The sequence below is a fragment of the Loxodonta africana genome, chromosome 15, assembly GCF_030014295.1.
Source record: "Loxodonta africana isolate mLoxAfr1 chromosome 15, mLoxAfr1.hap2, whole genome shotgun sequence".
Taxonomy (NCBI): Eukaryota; Metazoa; Chordata; class Mammalia; order Proboscidea; family Elephantidae; genus Loxodonta; species Loxodonta africana.
Genome location: NC_087356.1, coordinates 26,357,537 through 26,375,685, shown reverse-complemented (window position 1 = coordinate 26,375,685; position 18,149 = coordinate 26,357,537). Strand labels below are relative to the sequence as shown.

The 18,149-nt window shown below is 52.9% G+C and overlaps 1 protein-coding gene across 8 annotated transcripts in view; it reads right to left on the bottom strand.

Moving 5' to 3' along the window:
- The window catches only part of DYSF (dysferlin), a 242,190-nt gene that overhangs the window by 71,932 nt on the left and 152,109 nt on the right, over positions 1 to 18,149 (bottom strand). For all 8 annotated transcript variants that reach the window (XM_064268707.1, XM_064268709.1, XM_064268711.1 and 5 more), the window contains 7 exons: positions 17,706 to 17,846; positions 16,942 to 16,971; positions 15,510 to 15,539; positions 5,361 to 5,462; positions 5,080 to 5,241; positions 3,835 to 4,000; positions 3,223 to 3,299 (listed from right to left, as the gene is read on the bottom strand). In XM_064268707.1, coding sequence (XP_064124777.1) covers positions 3,223 to 3,299; positions 3,835 to 4,000; positions 5,080 to 5,241; positions 5,361 to 5,462; positions 15,510 to 15,539; positions 16,942 to 16,971; positions 17,706 to 17,846 — 708 coding nt within the window. The remainder of the gene's footprint in view (positions 1 to 3,222; positions 3,300 to 3,834; positions 4,001 to 5,079; positions 5,242 to 5,360; positions 5,463 to 15,509; positions 15,540 to 16,941; positions 16,972 to 17,705; positions 17,847 to 18,149) is intronic.

Here is an 18,149-nt window from a genome sequence, read left to right as displayed (position 1 = left end):
TAGAAACCTGAAAAACGCTCCATCATAAGTGTCAGCTGATGACCTCAACATAGGAAAGCATCTGAGATGATTTTTTCTAAATGTGTGACAGTTTTCATCCCAAGAGCTGGGCCGGTGATGGCGAGAAGGCTTCACAAGCAGAGTCGGTGTAACTGAGGAACGAGACAAGAGGGGACCAATACAGGGGGCTAAACGTGGCAAGAGCGTATTTGAAGCTAGAGAAGAGCCCTAAACTGGGTCCACAGCCAGAGTGTGGTAAGCACAGCAGTGGGGGCTGTACCAGCCATGAGAAGAAACCAGGCTGTGGAGAAACACAGGATGGGCAGACAGCAGCTAGGCAAGCCTCAAATTCTGCCAGATTTTTTGTCACCCTCCAGTTCCCAAGGACCAGGGCCCTCCATTCTATCTCCATAGGGAGGGCCGGGATGTAAGCTCAGCCAGAATTATCTGGCAAACCATTTGGAACTAGAACCCACTGCCTCCTGGATCAGTCTGGTTTCTCCAAAGTGCCAGGGCTCTAGATGAGATGAGAGAGCAAAAAATTTCCTGGATCAGCCAAACGGGATCAGTGGGTACCAGAGAAAAACAATACAAAATCAGATACCAGACCGGGGGCTTCCTCAGAGCCCTCAATGAGACTCATCAGGCCAGGGCTCCCTGGAGACAAGGAATGATCTTCTTGCCAGACATGGGGCTCCTTGAGAATAGGGCTTTGTCTCCTCCATCAGATGAGAAGCTCAGTGAGGGCAGGGTCCAAGCCTCCTCCACCAGAGCAGGCTGATCATGTTTCCTTCTTCTCTCTGCCAACCTCTATGGCCATAGAGGCTCAGCCCCTCCCTCTGTGGGCACACCTCCAGGAGCCCACATCCCAGCTCCCCACCCTCTGCCTGGCCAGCAACGCTAGCCAGAGAGGCCCTGTGTTCCCACAAGGTACACAGACCCCACTCTGGCTCAGACCCTGGCCCCAGTTCACTCATATCAACACCAGGAGGGCAGCCAGACTGGGCCTCCTCTCCATTTTCCTCTATGCTGTCCATAGCCAGCAGTACCCAAAATAGCCCTTTCCCATCTGAGTCTGTAGACATTTTGAGGGCAGTACACACAGAACGGAAATTCTGCTGGGCAGGCCCCCACTTCCCTACACAGTCTCAGACAGGCTTAGTGAGGGGACAGAAAACAGAAGCCAGGACTAAGCAGCCTGGAGCTTGGGGAAAATCATCTGCTTAATTCAGCTACAAACACCCACACAGGCCAGAAGGCACTAGCAGTGAGTTTAGTTGAATTCCTCGTAAGGCTATCTGAAATTTCTACTTGGGTTTGCCCAGCCAAGACAGATTCCTTCTCAGACCCAGAGAGAGAGTGGGTAGGTCATCCATCCATCCATCCATCCATCCATCCATCCATCCATCCATCCATCCACCAATCCATCCATCATCCACCCATCCATCCATCTATCCATCATCCATCCATCCATCCACCAATCCATCCATCATCCACCCATCCATCCATCTATCCATCATCCATCCACCCACCCATCCATCCATCCATCCATCATCCATCCACCCACCCATCCATCCATCCATCCATCCACCCACCCATCCATCCATCCAGGCAGACGCTTATGGAATGCCACCTCCAAACCAGGTCCTGTGCTAGGCACTGAGGATACAAAGAGGAATGAGCTCCAGTCTCTGCTCTGAGCTGAGTCTGGAAATATTCTGACATTCACAGACAGATAAGTAGAATGTAAGGCAAGTGCAGTGACCAAGATACAGACAAGGACTAGCAGGAAAAGGGGAGGAATCAGAGAAAATCACACCAAGTTGAGTCTTAAAGAATGGTCAGAAGCTGGCCAAGAGGACAGGGGCAGAAGGTCTCCCCAACAGAAAGGGTGGTGAGTGGGAGTTATGGGGAGCCATGGAGGCTGGAGAAATGTGAAGGGGAGAGCCCAGGACTGTTGACTTCACAGCAGTGAAACTATAGAGCAAGACCTCCTGTCTTAGCATCAGCATGGCCACAGGCCTGAACACCAGAGATGTCCGTGGAAGTGGCAGAAAGATGAGATGATGAGATGATAGAAACAGAGAGAAAGAAGGAAAAAAATCCCTAAATAAAGAGTGAAGCCCTTGTAAACACATCTCCAGAGAGGCTTCAAAGCTGAGCTTCAAGGATCCTGTGCCCCGCCCAGGACCCAAGTGTGCTCTCTTGTTCTGAAGCCTAAAATGATTGGTGATTCAAAGAAAACAGAACCCTCTAAAGTGCCATTCCCATCCCTGGGTGAATACATATGCCATTGGCCTGAATACACGGTGCTGTCTACCTAGGCCTGGAAGGGTGCCAGGGGTGTGGCCAGCATCTTGCAAAGCGCAGCGAGTAGGGTGACAACCCAGAACAGACAATGACAATGTGGAACAGGTGGAGTGTTCAAGGTTGGTACTCATGATGAGGCCTTTCTCCATCTTCACTGTGGGAAGGGCTGGACGGTCTCCATCCTACAGGATCTGGAGCCACCCCAGGGTCCAAGGTGAAGAGAGTGCTCCCCGCTCTGTAAAAGATGCCCAGACCTCCTGCCATGCCATTTGGAATTGGCGCCTGGGTCACCAAATGGCCCCAGGGTGCTGAGTATATAGCAAAAGGGTGACTCTTACATGCCCATAGAATTGGATACCCTTGAAGTAAGGTCCCTCTCCTGCTCCTCTCCCCTTCTTTTCCTGGAGGGTGGGCAGAATGGAAGGAAAGGGGCTATTGGCCTAGACACAAGCCCCTCTTTCTGAGCTGCCTCAAAGGTGCCACCAAGCACAAGTCCATAGATGAATCTGCCCTCCAGGAAGGATACTGGCTGGGATAGAGTGATAGAGGCTGTAGTGCCCCAGAGACAGCCCAGTTACTTCCTCCCCATATTCCTTCTCTCATACTTCCTCCTCTCACCCTGACTTACTTACTTTCTCCAAGGGAAAGCTCTCAACATGACCCAAGGTAGAGGGGTCATATTTCCCCCATGCTCCTGGGGAAAAGGACAGAGTCTTGCCCAGAAGACCACAGCTTCCCCACTAGACTAAAAGATCCCCCTCACAGAGGGAGACATTTTATAGAGGCTGTGGGATAAGGAGGGGTAGGAGAGAAGGAGTACGAAGAAATAAGGAACGAAGTGTAGAAGGAGGCACTCAAGACCAGCTTTTGGTGGGAGTTGGTGTCTCCCTTGGGGACCAGTGCCCATCCTACCTGGATGGGGATGAGGGGCTGCTTGTCATCAATGTCGATGAGCACATCTTCCCCAGGACTGAGTAAGCTCACGTCATCTGTGGGGGAGAGCAATACCAGGCCTGAGAAGGGGTTTCCTCTAGATGCAGCCTCTTACCAGTCACAAGACTCAGCCACAGACCAAGGCCCCCACTGGGCACCAGGGAATTGCAGGATGAGACACCTCTGTCTCTCCACACTTCCCAATCTCTGTTTCTCCCACCCTCTTCTTCTTTTTCCCATTTTGTCTTCCCCATCTTTCTTCCCATTCTCTGTCTCCCCAATTCTCTCTCTCTCCCTGCTCACCTCCTGCTGTGTCCCTGAATCTCTCTTCCTCAACTTTCCTCCACCACAACCACTACCCCTCACTGGAGCACTCGCCTCTCAGCTCCCACAGGACTGGTCATCTGTTCCTGGTGTGCCCAGCTCCGAGCTAGGCTAAGCCCTGAGGAAGGTGAGGTTTCTGCTTTCTGGTCTAGCTAAGCCTTAACTTCTCATTCAGGTCCCAGTAGGACACATCTCAATTGAGAAATCATGCCTGCTCCTGGGGCCTCCTCCACCCTGGCCCTCCCTACCAACAGCCCCTCTCCCTACCTGGGCCACCCTGTGGGGGTGGACTCTCCGCTGAGTAGGGGTCACACAGGAAGCTCTCCAGTGAGCGGATGGTGCACTGGCCCACCACAGGCCGGCGGCCAAACTGGCGGTTATCGATGACCTTGACCACGATGGGAGGACAGTACAGCTCCTCCCTGGGCAGCATCTGGGCAGAGGGGGAGGGGCACTCTGGGCATGGGCCTGGACTCCCTCTCTGGGAAATCTGGCTGGGGGGAGGCCCTTCTTCACAGGGCAAGGATCAGATAATGCTATAAACCCCCCGATAATTCCCAACAGCCATAAATCCAAAGTGGTAGTTAACCAAGCCCAGGAACTGGCCAATGGTGCAGAGAAGCCACACACCTTTTCTGTCTGCCTGACTGCCGTGTGGGGTGGTTGACTTTCCCCCTCAGCTTTACCTTCCAAATACATCCAGCTCAGCCTGGAGTTAAAGCAAGCCTACATTCCCTGAACCCTCACTAGCCGGGGAGGGAGGACAGGGGAGAAGTTGGCCCAGGATTCAACATTTCTTGCAGGCAGTCCCCCCCAAGTGGATACTCAAGAGTTGGCTTACAGACTGAGATTTTTTTCTCCCCCCACCTCCCCCCAGCACTTTGAACACAACTTGAAATAATTTATATGCTCTCCTTCGGTGGCGGCTTTGGCTCAGCCAAGAGGAGGCTCCTGTTGACAGCCACTGGGCCTGGAATTTCTATAGTGCTTTCATCTTGCAACCATTTTCCTTTCCTCAGACTTGCTTTTCTCTGGCCACTAGGCCCAGGCAGCCAAGGGAGCTGTAGAGGGCTGGGGGACCCAACCCAGGCAAGAAGCACTGGGGGGCATGCTCCTCGGAGGGGCAAGGCAGTGGCAGAACCCAGTCATGGAAGGTTTGGAGAAATTACTGAAGGTCAGGGCCCTGGCAGGCCCCTGAAGGGAGCTCCAGAGTCTGAGGCTTCCCTGGAAGGGAAACCAGCCAAAGAACAGCTCTCGAGGCTTCCGTTGATTTGGAATCTGGGTAGGAGGGAGCAGGCTGGCCCCATTCATACTATTAACGAGCTCAGATGCTTCCAGTGAGGAGACTGTGAACATTTCCTCCCATTTTACAGAACAGGAATAGTGAGGGGAGAAATGTATCATGACCTACTCAGGGCCTGCTGGTGAGTCAGGGCAGGACCCCCAAGCTGCCATAAGGAAATGCTAGCCACCAGGACTCTGGAAGTGGACAGCAGGCAGATTGGGGCTCACCACTTCCATGAAGAGGGTGCAGATGTCAAAGTTGGGGTTCTTCCGGAGGTTTCTGATGACACAGGACTGCACCGTCTGGCCCCCACACTCCACCACAAGGCTTGGGGACGAGATACCAGCCAGCTGGTAACTCTTCATGTTCCGCAGGCCCCATGCCAGGATCTGGGACATAGAATGAGGAAAGCACTAGCAAGGGCCCAGGACCAGGACCCACTGGGCTGGGCCAGGAAAGGAAGCGCCAGGCTACTCCACAGCCCCAGTACTGCCCAGGCCAGGCTCACCTCAATGGCGGTCCGCTGGAGAACTGGCTTGATGTTCTGGGGGACCATGTAGATGTTGGCCTCCCTTTGGGGTGGTGGGTAGGGCAGGTCGGTGTCCTCTGACTGCAGGGTACAGCAGGTGGATCAGAGACAAATGTGGGAGGAAGACCAAGGCAGAGAGGCAAGGAAAGAGAAAGACGGGACAGCAAGAATGACATGCATGGAGAGACACAGAAACAGAGAGCAAAGATGCAGAAGTGGGCAAAAAGGTAGTCAGAAATGAGAGAGCTAAGTCAGTTTTTGCCAGGCACCGTCTTCTTCAGGGCCACAATTCAAGTACCTTGGCCCACAGTTTAGGTGGCCCCGTTTCAAATGCAGCCCAACTTGCCCCTCCCTCCTTAATGCAGGCTCTGATGCAGCAATGAGCTGCTCAGGATCTCCCTCTTCCCAACACCCATGCACGCATGCACATATGCACACATGCACGCACGCACACCCTGGTACTTCCATACCATCCTTCTCTTTCTAGCCCCTTCTTGGCACACAGCACTCTCAGTCCCGAAAGGGACACGTCCCTTCCCTCAAGGCCAGTGATTTTTTCTCTGGCTCAGACCTTCTTGACTTACCGCCTGCTCTGGTGTTCCACCTCCACCCCACCCCATACCCAGCACACCCTTCAGCCCCAAGCCCCCTCTGTCACACCTGTCCAGTGGAAGGATGGAGAGAGAACCTGCACTGTGAGCCAGAAAGAGCAGAGCAATTTACAAGTGGGAGGAGGGCATATAAACACTCCCCATCCACAAAGCACCAAAGAGCATGGCTGGAGGGCTTCTCTCACCACCACAGATCAGGAAGGAAGGAGCACGGCATGTGTCCTGTCAGTCCTACCAAGAGTTGGCCAAAAAGGCTTGGAGAAGAATGCCCAGTGATCATGAAGAACTATATGGCGGAGCATGCTGGGGCAAGGGAGACAGGTACTGTCATGCGTTAGGAGTAGCCAACTACCAAGTCCCGGGAAGGATGCACAGCGGGTAGGAACACCTTCTCGGGGTATGAATCCTGACTCCTTGAGTTAAATAACTTATTTTGCTCTCTATGGCTCAATTTTTCATCTATAAAATAGTTATTAAAATTACATCAACCTCAAAAGTTATTGCAAGGGTTGAAGAAGTTAATACCTGTACCACATCAAGAAGAGTGTCTGGTTCATGTAAACTCTCAATAAGACAACCACTGCTAGCCCACGTGGCGCCTTTGCGACAATTAGAGAAAGATGTCCCTTTCTTAAGACTCTTTACTTCCATGTTCGAAAATTATCATATTTTGCTAGTTTATTAGAGAGACACTTTACTGCCATCTACTGGAAAATGGTTATAATAAATATAAATCCAAGCCCCAGCCCATTGCCGTCGAGTCAATTCCGACTCATATCAGCCCTATAGGACAGACTAGAACTGCTCCAAAAAGGTTTCCAAGACTGTAAATCCAAATGGAAGCAGATTGCCATGGTGGGTTCAAATCACTGACCTTTAGGTTAGTAGCCCATTGCTTAACTACTGTACCACCAGGAAAAAAAAAAAATAAGAGCTCCTATTAAATACAAATAGAATTTCCAGGATAGATATCATCTAATAAATATAAGTAGATGATATCTATCCTAGAAATTGCACCCCCTTAGCCACGGTGCCTTGTGTAGTGCACAACCTGCATGTCCATGCACAGAGACCCTGACACTCAGTAAATGTGAACTTTAATTTAAAAGGCTATACCGGACACTTTACAGAGCTTGCCTTGTGCAAACTCAACCAACGATGGGAGCTTTGCATTTTCCAAGTGACTTGCTTGGGTCTCCTTCTCAAAGGGTGCTGCATCCATTCACATACGCCCTGAGGTAGATGGTGGGAACGGAGAAATACACCAGCTTCCTCCCACCTCCATGAACCACTTTGCAGCCAACGCCAGCTGTCACTTCTGTCCAGTGACTCAGAGATGACACTGCACTTCCCTGACTGGTAATGGTTAGCTGATCAGTTCTAGAATCAGACAGGCCTCCATTCAAGTTTCAGCCCTGCCACTTCCTAGCTGTTTGACCCTGGACAAATTACTAAGCCGCTGTGAGTCAGTATCCTCATACGAAGATTGGGGACAATAATGCCTATACGAAGTGGCTCTGAGAATTAAATGAGAACAAATGTAATGAGGTCTAGCACATAAAAAAAAAAAATTTTTTTTTCATAGAAAGTACTTAATAATCAGTAATGACTAATTATTACTGTAACTGTCGTCGTGGTTGATCTTCCCAGGAGGACTTGAGGAGAGCTGATCCATCAGGGACATCTCTCAGACAGCACTGGCTTTATAGCCATCCCTAAGTCACCCAGGCAGAGTGAAGGAATCTGTGGAACTTTCCTCCCGCTGCACAATGTAGGGGTGTGATGTAGGAAGCACTGGCGTGTTTAGGCCGCCTGAGAGATGAGGTGCCTTCAAGACAAGGGTGACACGCAAACCGCCTCAGCGTGTGACTCCCAGGGTGCTTGCACATCTCAGTCTATGTGACACCTCCTGGAGCAATGGAGGCAGGGCTTGTATGATAGGGAGACCCCTGGCTTGCCGCCCACCCTTGGCACTCGAAGTCACCAGCTGCAGCGGCTGTGCAGACAGGGGTCGCCTCTTTAAATGAAGGGTTGTGCCTGCTGGCCAGCTCATGGCCCACTCGTGCCTGCCTGGGGCTGATGCCCAACTCGATGTAGGCCTAGAGCCAAAAGCCCTAGAGGAAAAGGGGCCAAAAAAAAAAAGGATCAGGGAAGGAACTCAAGTTCCCCAGGGTCGAGAGGCAGAAAGACCAAACCTTTCTCACAGGACTGCAACATTCCCCTGAAATCGCCAAGGAAAACTCATTAATACATTTCCCTCTGGAACTGTCCTTTCTGGGCCCCCACACTCTGAGCAGCATCCCTTTGACTCCTTTTATCCCTTATATCCACATCTCATCTTTCTTCCAGCCTCCCTTGAGCTCTGTGGTGGCAACATTCCTATCTATACACTGAGGACCCATGTGTAGACATTTGGGTCACCCATTTTCAAGAGCCTGTTCGTTAAGCAGAAACCCTGGTGGCAGAGTGGTTAAGGGCTACGCTGCTAACCAAACAGTTCGAAGTTCAAATCCACCAGGTGCTCCTTGGAAACTCTATCGGACAGTTCTACTCTGTCCTACCAGGTCGCTGAGTCAGAATCAACTCGACAGTAACGGGTTTGGTTTTTTTTTACCGGTTCATTAAGAAAGAGAAGGAAGCAAGAATCTGGAGGAGGTTAAGCTCTAGTACCGTGTGGAGGAGGCCCTGGAGGAAGAAGGCAGGTGCACACAGCTGTAGAGTGCCAGGCCAGCGGAGGCAGGAAAGAGAGACAAGCAGAAACACGTTAGAGATGTGTCACGGGGCAGTTCCCTCAGCGTCAGGCCACCACCTCTGTCCACCTTGTCTTCAGGCGTCCTGGGACCCTCTTGCTCCCTGCCACATGCTGCACCTCCCTGGGATCCCTGCCTCCAGGTCCCCCCTCCACCCTGCCTGCAAGCTGCCACCACAGCATTCACCCCTACTGCTGAGCACGCCTCGCGGCCCTTCTGGGAGCCTGTTGAGTTACTACTGTGCTTTGATGTCTAAACCCTGTAGCTCTCTGAACCTCTACCTACTCCTCCCCAGTCTCTCACACTACCTACTGGATCTTTCTCTTCTTTGGTAAAAGACACAGACATCTCTCAGATCCACCTGCACCTGCGCCCTCCTCTCTGTGCCCCCCCACCCCCCCACCCCCAGCAGCCTCCGGAACTCTCTTCCCTCCTTCACAGTGAAGTTTCCGGAAAAGAACTGTCTACATTCACAGCCTCTCCTCCCTCGCTTCTACTCCTTTCTCTGCCCCCACACACTCTGCTTCTGCTGTCCTCCTCCCACCCTACCCCCACTCCCCTGAAACTTTTCTCTCCAAAGTCAACAATGACTTGCTTGTAGCTCAACCCAGAAGACACCCTTCAGCTCATACCTCTCTCACCCGCTCAGCAGCTGACCTTGGCCTCCTTCCTAAAATGGTCTCTCTGATTCCACACTGCTAACCCCCCCACCCCCAGCCTCTCTGGCTGCTCCTACCATCTGTTTGCTGAGTCTCCTTAGCAGCCCCCCTCCTCCACCCACCCTGAAACACCAGGGCTCCTTAGCCCTCTCTTGGCCCACATTCCCAACCTCTTACTGCTCATTACATTCATGTGTCCAAGGTTCCCATGCAGAATTGTCCAGAATTGGACTCTTTCTCTTCCCTTCAAAATCTGTTCTCTTCAAATGTTCCTGTCTCAGAAACTGGCTCCACTATCCACCTAGATAATCAAGCCAAAAATCCCTATGCCACCCTCCCCCTCATCACCATGTCAAACTGATCACCGAGCCTTGGCATTTCTGTCTCCTAGTATCTCTCATGTCCATCCACTTGTCTTCTCTCCTTGGTTCGGGTCACTATGCTCCCTCACCTGGATTCACCAATATCCTCCTAGGTGGTCTTCTCACATCTGATTTTGCACACCTCCTCCCAACAACCAATGCATGTTAGACTCTGCAGCTAAGGTAATCTTTCTAATAAGGTCACTCCCTTCTTAAAACCCTTCAAAGGTCCTTACTCGCTCAGGATGAGGTCAAACTCCTTGACCTGGCCTCCAAGACCCCTCATCTTCTAGCTCCTACTGACTTCTCTGGTCTCGTCTCTCACCAGGCACCTTTCCTCTCCAGGCCCCAAATAGTGAGGAGCCACCATTCCTCCCTCAGACGTGCTCAACACTAGCAGGTTGCAGGAGGCACCACGCTCTTTTTAGCCTTTGAGGCTTGGAACTCACTGGTCCCCCTGCCTGGAATGTTCTTCCACCCCACTTCATCTAGCTACCTCCTACTGAGACTTCAGACCTCCGTTTAAGTCTCCCCTGGTGCTCTGAGCTTCAGTTAAGTACCCTCATGGTTCCCATATCTCTCTGGACTTACTCCCATTCTGATACACATCACCTTGTGCCATCTCTATGTGCTTATTTATGTGTGTCCTTGGTTAAACCAGCAACTCTGTAAGGCAGAGACCACAGCTGAATCCCCTGTCCAATAAATAAATTATTTTAAATGAATAACTGAAGAGAAGGAGAGCAGGGTAGCATAGCAGACAGATGGGTGGCTGGGTCGGCAGGTAGATGGATGGATAAAGAAATCCTTCCCAACACTCTGGTCTGCTCCAGCCTGATTCTCAGGTCCTCCCTACCACCAGCTGGCTCTTTGCTCCCTCTGTTTGAATGGACTTCCCGCACAACCTTCTGAACCTGACACATCTTTCAGGGCCTAGTTCAAGCTCTCCATCCTCAAAAAAACCTTGCCAACCACACCAGAAACTTTTTATAACCCTATTTTCTGATTCTTAAAACTTTGATTGTCTAAGCAACCCTACGCAGCCCCCAGGCTCCCGAGGTCCAAACTGGTCCCAGATCATCTCACATGGGGAGTCCTATGGCCCCAGGCAGACTGCTAGCTCCTGCTCCCAAGTTTCTCAGCCTTCTCTGGCCCAGCCTACCTGAGAGGTATGACACTGTCCCTCCAGGTCAGTGACTCTCAGTAGGGGTGGGCTGTGGAACTGTGGGACCAGTTATACCTTGCCGCACAGGCGGTTGGCTGTAGATTGATTTGTAGTGACTGTAGTGGGCTTGGGGGTATAAGAGTGCATCTCAGACTGAAGGCCACCAGGACAATTTGATTTTGCTCTTCTCCATGTGGTAGGGGTCTTGAGGACTGCAGACCTCAAAAACCAAACCCATTGTCATGGAGTCGATTCTGACTCATGGTGACTCCATGTATTACAGATGTATTACATGTATTCTTAGGGTTTTCTTGGCTGTAATCTTCATGGAAGCTTTTCTTCCACTGGGTGGGTTCAAACCGCCAACCTCTTGGTTAGTAGTCAAGTACAAACCATTGGCACCACCCAGGGACCTCAAGGGCAGCCACATAATATAGGCCTAATTAGATGAAGTCCCCTTTGACCAGACCCTTCCCACTATGAACACTGGGAAGGCCTGGGGTTCCCACACTGAGGGGTGATCTACAGGCACGCAGGGTATTCATCAACCCACCTCAGACCACGGAGCGCCTGAGGACAAGTGAGGTGCTTTTGTGCCCATCAGAGCAGAGTCTACCTTTCCACCCCTTCAGTCTACCCATCCCTCTGGTCTCAGTCTATCCGCCCCTCTGGTCAGTTCAGTAAGGTTGCTGAGGGCCCTGAGAGATGAGGAGGGCTGCCTCCCCAGCCCTGGGGCCATCATATAGACAGACACTTATTTCCAGGAGCCAGAAGAAGTATTGGCAAGGCCCTCCAGCCACCTAGGTCAGCCCTGTCACCACTAGCCCATACAGCCCCACCTTACCCAGCGAGGGACAGTCAGGGGACCCTTTGGACATTCACATCCCAGCTCCTGGGGGGAGCTCCAGGCGGGGGCAGCCAGGCCGGCTGGGAGGGCTCCATTGTCTGCCAGCCCCACCCAGCTCGTTAGGAAAAACATGTTGCTCTAATTACACTTCCCAGGAAAAACAGTGTTTTAAATTAAGGCCTTGAGGGAGGGATTGGGGGGATGGGGGACCACTGGGTTTATTTTTCTGATTGCAAAACACGAAACTTTTCCTTCTAGTGGATCTGGGGGTGCAAGAGTACATCTCAGACTAAAAGTTGTACCCTGTTGCCTGGATCTGAACGAGGGAATTGAGCGACATCTGGTCGACCCCTTGAGCCCACAGTGAGACCAGCTCGGAGCACTGGGTCCCTTCTACCAGAGCAGAGAAGCAGCAGAACCAAGGGGTAATACTCCTAACCATGTCTGCCCTTAAGATGCTCAGGACAGCAAGCCCCTGCTCCCCACTAAATGGTCCCAGGTGGGGTCCTCCTCCACACATGCTCTGTTACCCCAGGGCACCCTGGTTATTAAGTGACTCGCCATCACCTCTTCGATGCATGTGCGGGTGTGTGCGTGTGTGCATGTGCATTCTCTCAAGTGTACACACTCGCACACACTCACACATGCGTGCACACGCTCTCCAGTTCTCAGGAAATCTAAAATTGCAGTTTCTTTGAACTCATTCCTTTTGGCAGCTCGGACCGCCTTTGTTCTCCAGACAAAAGAGGAAAAGAAACGAGACAGAGGGCTAAGAAGAGGCGGGGAGAAGGAGGGAGAGTGGGAGCCTGGGCCAGGAAGCAAACAGAGGAAGAGCGAAACACAAATCGAGAGCAGGGAGAGGGGAAGGCCCTTGGAAAGAGAGGGAACAGGAGACAGCATGCGGCACAGACAAAAAGACAGGGCTAGGGAGCAGGAAGGAAGCCCTGCGCTCCATGGCTCTCTCCACCAGGGTCCAGGGCTCCTTCCATAGTACCAAAGCCTCAACAAAGCACAACGGCTCTCGTTCCACCAGCAGTTCCCAGATAGGGCAGTTCTAACAAAAACAAAACCAAACCCACTGCCATCAAGTCGATTCCGACTCATTAGCGACCCTATAGGACAGAGTAGAACTGCCCCACAGAGTTTCCAAGGAGCACCTGGTGGATTTGAACTGCTGACCTCTTGGTTAGCAGCTGTAGTACTTAAATTAACCACTACACCACCAGGAGTTCTAGATGAGCATAAACTAGCCCCCAGCAGTGACGTGACCCAGCCCCAGGGACTGCTGCCTGGGCCCCTTGCCTGCACCCGGTGGCCATCCTGTAGACCTCCCCCAGCCCCTTTCCCAATCCCTGCTTTCAAAGCCAGCTCAGAGTCATACCTCCCAGGAAGCCACCCCCCACGTCCTCCATCTGCTCCGAGAACCTCAGCACCGCAGACAGCACTTCAGCTCACTTATCTGCACTCTGGTCTTCCAGAAGGTTTTCAATCTACTTTGCACAGGTGTGTGAACCTCTGCATGTGGCTGCCACTCTAGCTGAAAGGAACTCCCGCTAGAGGGGTTCCAGAAACCATCCCGCAGACCCACCTGCTGCCATATGCCCCCCACCCCATCCCTCTCCAGTCCAGGTCCCGTCCCCATTACTGCAATTATTTCAAAAGCCTCCTTCCTGGCCTTCTTTGCTCCCCCCGCTCCCCAACCCATCCAGACAGACAGCTTCCTAATGCACCGCTCCAGCCCTCTCCGCGCCCAGCTGTGCAGGGCTCCCCATGGCCAGTGGCCCAGAATCTAAGCTCCCAGAGGCTGGAGCATTCTTCACAGTGATGGAGGCTGGAAGGCTGGGAGCCTGGTGGACTGGTGGAGGGTTATACAAGGCAGTGGCTTGGCCACAGCAAAGACAGAAATACAGCTAGAGGAGGCTGGCTTGTTGCAGGGCCAGCACGTGGCTCCACACACCTGCCTCCACCTAGGCTCCCCCAACCCCAGGATTCTTTTTCTTCTTCCTTTTTTAATTAAGGTGAAATTCAGACAACATACAATTAACCATTTTAAAGTGAACAATTCAGTGGTATTCAGTACATCCACAACGCTGTGCAACCACCACCTCTCTAGTTCCCGTATGTCCTCATTGTCCCAAAAGGAAACCCCATAGCCATCAACAGTCGCTCCCCAGTCCCGCTCCCCCACCTCTGGCAACCATCAATCTAGTTTCTGTCTCTACGGATTTACCTATCCCAGATGTTTTCATCTTAACGGCATCATACCCCCCTGGATTTCTTAACACCAAATGGGCCCCAAGATCTTGCCATGAAGCTTGGTCTTCAAGCCATAGGGAGCCAGCTATGAGCTCCAGGTCACGTGAGTGGCAGCGGGCTACTGGGGATGAGAGGCCCACAAGGTCATCTCTGGGGTTATTCCCTGGACCAGCTAGTAGCCCATTCCCTACCTCCATTCACGCCACGGGGCCTCAGACCCTCTGAACCTGCCAGCTTTGCTGGCCCCGTGCCCAGCAGACACCCAGAAATTGTCCTCCCTGAACCCCGTCTCAGCCTGTGGCCTGCAGCAGGACACTTGGCCTCTTCAAGGTCTGGTTGCCAAGCTTCAACTTTGATTTGCTTCCTGAAAACGAGCCCACAGCAAGATCCCTGCTCTCGGAATCCGAGTCTTCATTGCTATATATTACAAATCCAGTTGTTAAGTATTGTAACTTTTTTAATAACTTGTCCCTGGGCTGGGTTTTCTTTAGAGCAGGCTGTGGGTTTTGGCCCCAGAGTGCTCTTAATCAAGAGCGAGGGCTCCGTACTGCTTCCCTGGACAGAGCTCCGCTCCCCTTTCCAAATCGGCAGTCTTTCGTAACTGCAGCCAGAAGCAGGAGGCTGCCTGTCAGGCACAATTACTGCCAGCTCACTTGGCGGACCCCACCTCGGTCTGGGAGCGAAGAGGAAGTGAGGTAAGGGGCGCGGGGCCTGTGGATCCCACATCCTGACCCTGCACTCTCAAGTCCAAATTGCACTTTTCTGAAAATGTCAAATGGTGTCCGCTCCCAGCCTGGGGATTCCCTGATGGCAGGAAGTGGCTGCCCTTTTCCCAACTCCCCATCTGAACAGGGCTCTCGGTCCAGTCTTTCTGCCCAGGACTGTGTCCGGGCTTGCTCGTGAGGCTCTGCTCACAGATGAACTGGAGGCATAGGAAATGTGCTCCTCATCCCCCATGGCAAAGGACGTGACCTTGCTTTGCCCGGATGCAAACCCCAAACTTCTTCCCAGTCCTCAGGAATCCCAATCACCTCAGCCCCCAAACCAACCAGGCCTCAATCTGGACCCTGGCCACCCAGACCAAAGGTACATTACCCCACCTCTTCCTAGGCATTGCGGCAATGTCTGGCTGATACCGCCTCTACCAGAAAGTGTTCCCTGACTGCTCTGGCCCCTTCTGAACATTTTATTCTTGAAAACATGCTACCTGGTCTTCGACCTGATGAGACTGCATTGCTCTGTTTACTGTCTGGGTAAGTCTGGCCTCCCAGTAGAACAAGGCTTCTGAAGCCAGAATCATCCAGAACACAGCCAGGTAGCCCTGGACCCATGCAGAGTATCAGAATGGGCTGGAGAGGGGCCTCCATACGACAGATGCCCACTGGGGCACCAGAACCTGGAGGGCTGTCCTATACCTTCCCTCTGTCTCTTCTCCCCTACCCCCAGCCTTAAGCCACACCTGTGAGGGCCCAGCTCACCTCTTCCAGGATCCTTGATGTATCCTGTACCTGGACCATGAGTATGGTACATTCCGCATCCAGGAGATGGTGGAGGGAGGAAAGAGAGGAGGGTAAAAGTTCATTTTAGTGACAAGGAGCACTCCCCTAGGCCAGTCTGCCCTGGGCTGGGGCAAAGATCAGCCCACCAGGTATCACTGCTGAGAGCAACCAACAGAAACCAGCTCCCATCAAGGGTGTGGGGGTGTGTTTCCCCTCATGCCCCCCGCGTGACCCATGAGAAGACGGGGTGACAGACACCAATGCGGAGGGACTGGTGGCAAAGCTGAAGCACAGGCCTACGGCCTGGGGTCTCTGGGAGTGACAGACAGGTGATGGGAGGGTCCAGGACCCGGGGGCAGCAGGCCCAGGCAGAAGACAACTCTGAGGCACTGGAGCTGCTGCCCCTGCCGGGGACTCTGGACTTGGGGAGCCAAGGAGAAAAAACCTAGGATCCTCAGAGGTTAGCAGGGCTGAGAGAGGGAGCGTGTATTGGGCGGAGCAGGGATGGGGGAGGGGAGCAGAGTGTGGGGTGGGAGGGGAGCAGAGGGTGTGGCAGGAGGGCTTGTATGGTAAGAATTGCCTTGTGAGGGGTGGGGCATCCAGAAAGCTCCCAAATGCTCACATCTCAGAGCTGCAGCAGAGCTTGGTCTAGAATAGTGTGTCCTGAATTAAATACCCTGGGGACCAGTGAGAGGTCTACATTTGCCACCATGACCCCCAGGAAGGAGGGCAGCCGAGAAGGGAATGAAGTCCTATAGTAGCAGTAGAAGGAAAAAACGGGGTCACAGCGTGAACAATTAGTTGGGAAACTGGGGTCTCAATCAGAGCATCTAAAACTCGAGCATGCATCAGAGTCCCTAGAGGGCTTAAGACCCAGGCTGTAGACGGCACCCTCAGAGTTTGTTTCAGTGCTTTAGAAGTGAGACCCAGAATCTGCGTTTCTCACAATATCCCAGGTGATGCTGCTGCTGGTCAGACTACACTTTGAGGACACCAGGCTACATCTGTAGTTCTCAGCCCTGGCTGCACATCAAACTCCTCTAGGCAGCTCTGAGAGGTCTCAGTGCCTCTGGCCCCACACCCGGAGAGGGTTTCATTTGGTCTGGGGTGGGCCTGAGCACTGTAATTACTAAGCTGCCCAGGGGATTCTCGTGAGCTGAGAGCCACCGGCCTGGATGTCCACAGGGCCCTGCAGTTTGAGAGCTCGTGATTCTCGGAGAAGGCCCGAGCTGGGCAGGGAGACTTGAAGGTAGATGAGAACCCTGCCCCTGTGACCCCACCCGGGTCCTCCACTGCTTAAGGCACTATCCAGGCCTCCAGGCAGGATGGTACAGGTGTACACCTGATCATCCCTCCCACCTGGGAGGGTGCTGCTAACACAAGGAAAAAGAAAGGTAAGAGCAAGACTTACCTCAAAACCAGGAATATGGTGGATGGCCGGCTAGGGCGGAAGAAAAAGAGAGCTTTAGTCACATGTTTGTCACCCAGGATAACACATCTTCAATGACACTCTTGGAATATCTCCAGGGGTCTGCAGACTCTGTTCCTTGGAGGCCTGGGGCTTCCTCAGAGATACCTGGGGGCCCAGGAGTTGGGGGGTGTGCAAGGGGAAGCCAGGTTGGCAGTATGCTGGGTGCCCCCAAACACTTCCCCCAGAACAGCCTTGTTTATATCTGAATTACGCACTGGGGTTCATGCCATACAAACAGCAAGTCTGAAGACAGAGCGCTAACCCAAAACCCCTGTTTTGTAGCAGGGATGTCACTGGCCCAGGGTCCTGCAGCCAGGCCATGACAGAGCCAGCACTAGGTGGGAGGTCCTGCCCCTACCTGTCACTGCAGTTCAAACTGCCACCCCCTCTCCCTGCCAGACCACAGAGGTCCTCCCCACAGGAACCATGTTAGTGTGTAATCCAGTGAAGAATAAATCCAATGGCCAGAGTACTCAGACATTCTCGTTTGGTCCAGATTTCCAATAGTTTACCCCAATGTTAGATCATGCCATGATTTGGGGTTCAGAAAAGATGAGCAGAACCAATCTGAGCAGGAGACCTGACTCCCGGAGCACTCCCCGAGTGCAGGCCCCCGGTAGGGGGAACAGAACGTACTGGCAGTTCCCTCCCATCATGGAGGCCTGCCTTCCCCCACCCTCTGTACCTTACCATGTGCTTCTCACCTTCTCTCTCTGGATGAGCTCAAAGGAGGCCAGCAGCTCGCCTGCCGCCTGGCTGCCTCTGGTCAGCGGGAACCAGGCCAGTCGGGGCATCCGTTCCAGACTTGGTTGGCAGATGCAGCGTCCCAGAAACTCATCTGCACCCTAGACCAGCATGGAGAAAGAACAATCAGAGCTGTGGGCAGCCTCAGAGAGGTCACCAGGCCTGCATCCAGCCCGCTGAACTAGAAAGGAGCCTGGAAGTCCAGGCAGTCCCGTCTTGTAGAACAGTGAGCTGTGCCCTCCTAGGGGAAGGCGAGGACCATACCCCACCCAGGCTGCTGGCCACTGATGCTGGACTTGAATTCCTACCACATCAGGAAGTCCCCCTGCACGTCAAGCTAGCATACCCTGCTTTCATTTAATCAAGCTCCAAGCATTCCTCTAACACCTCAGCGGTGAAGGGGT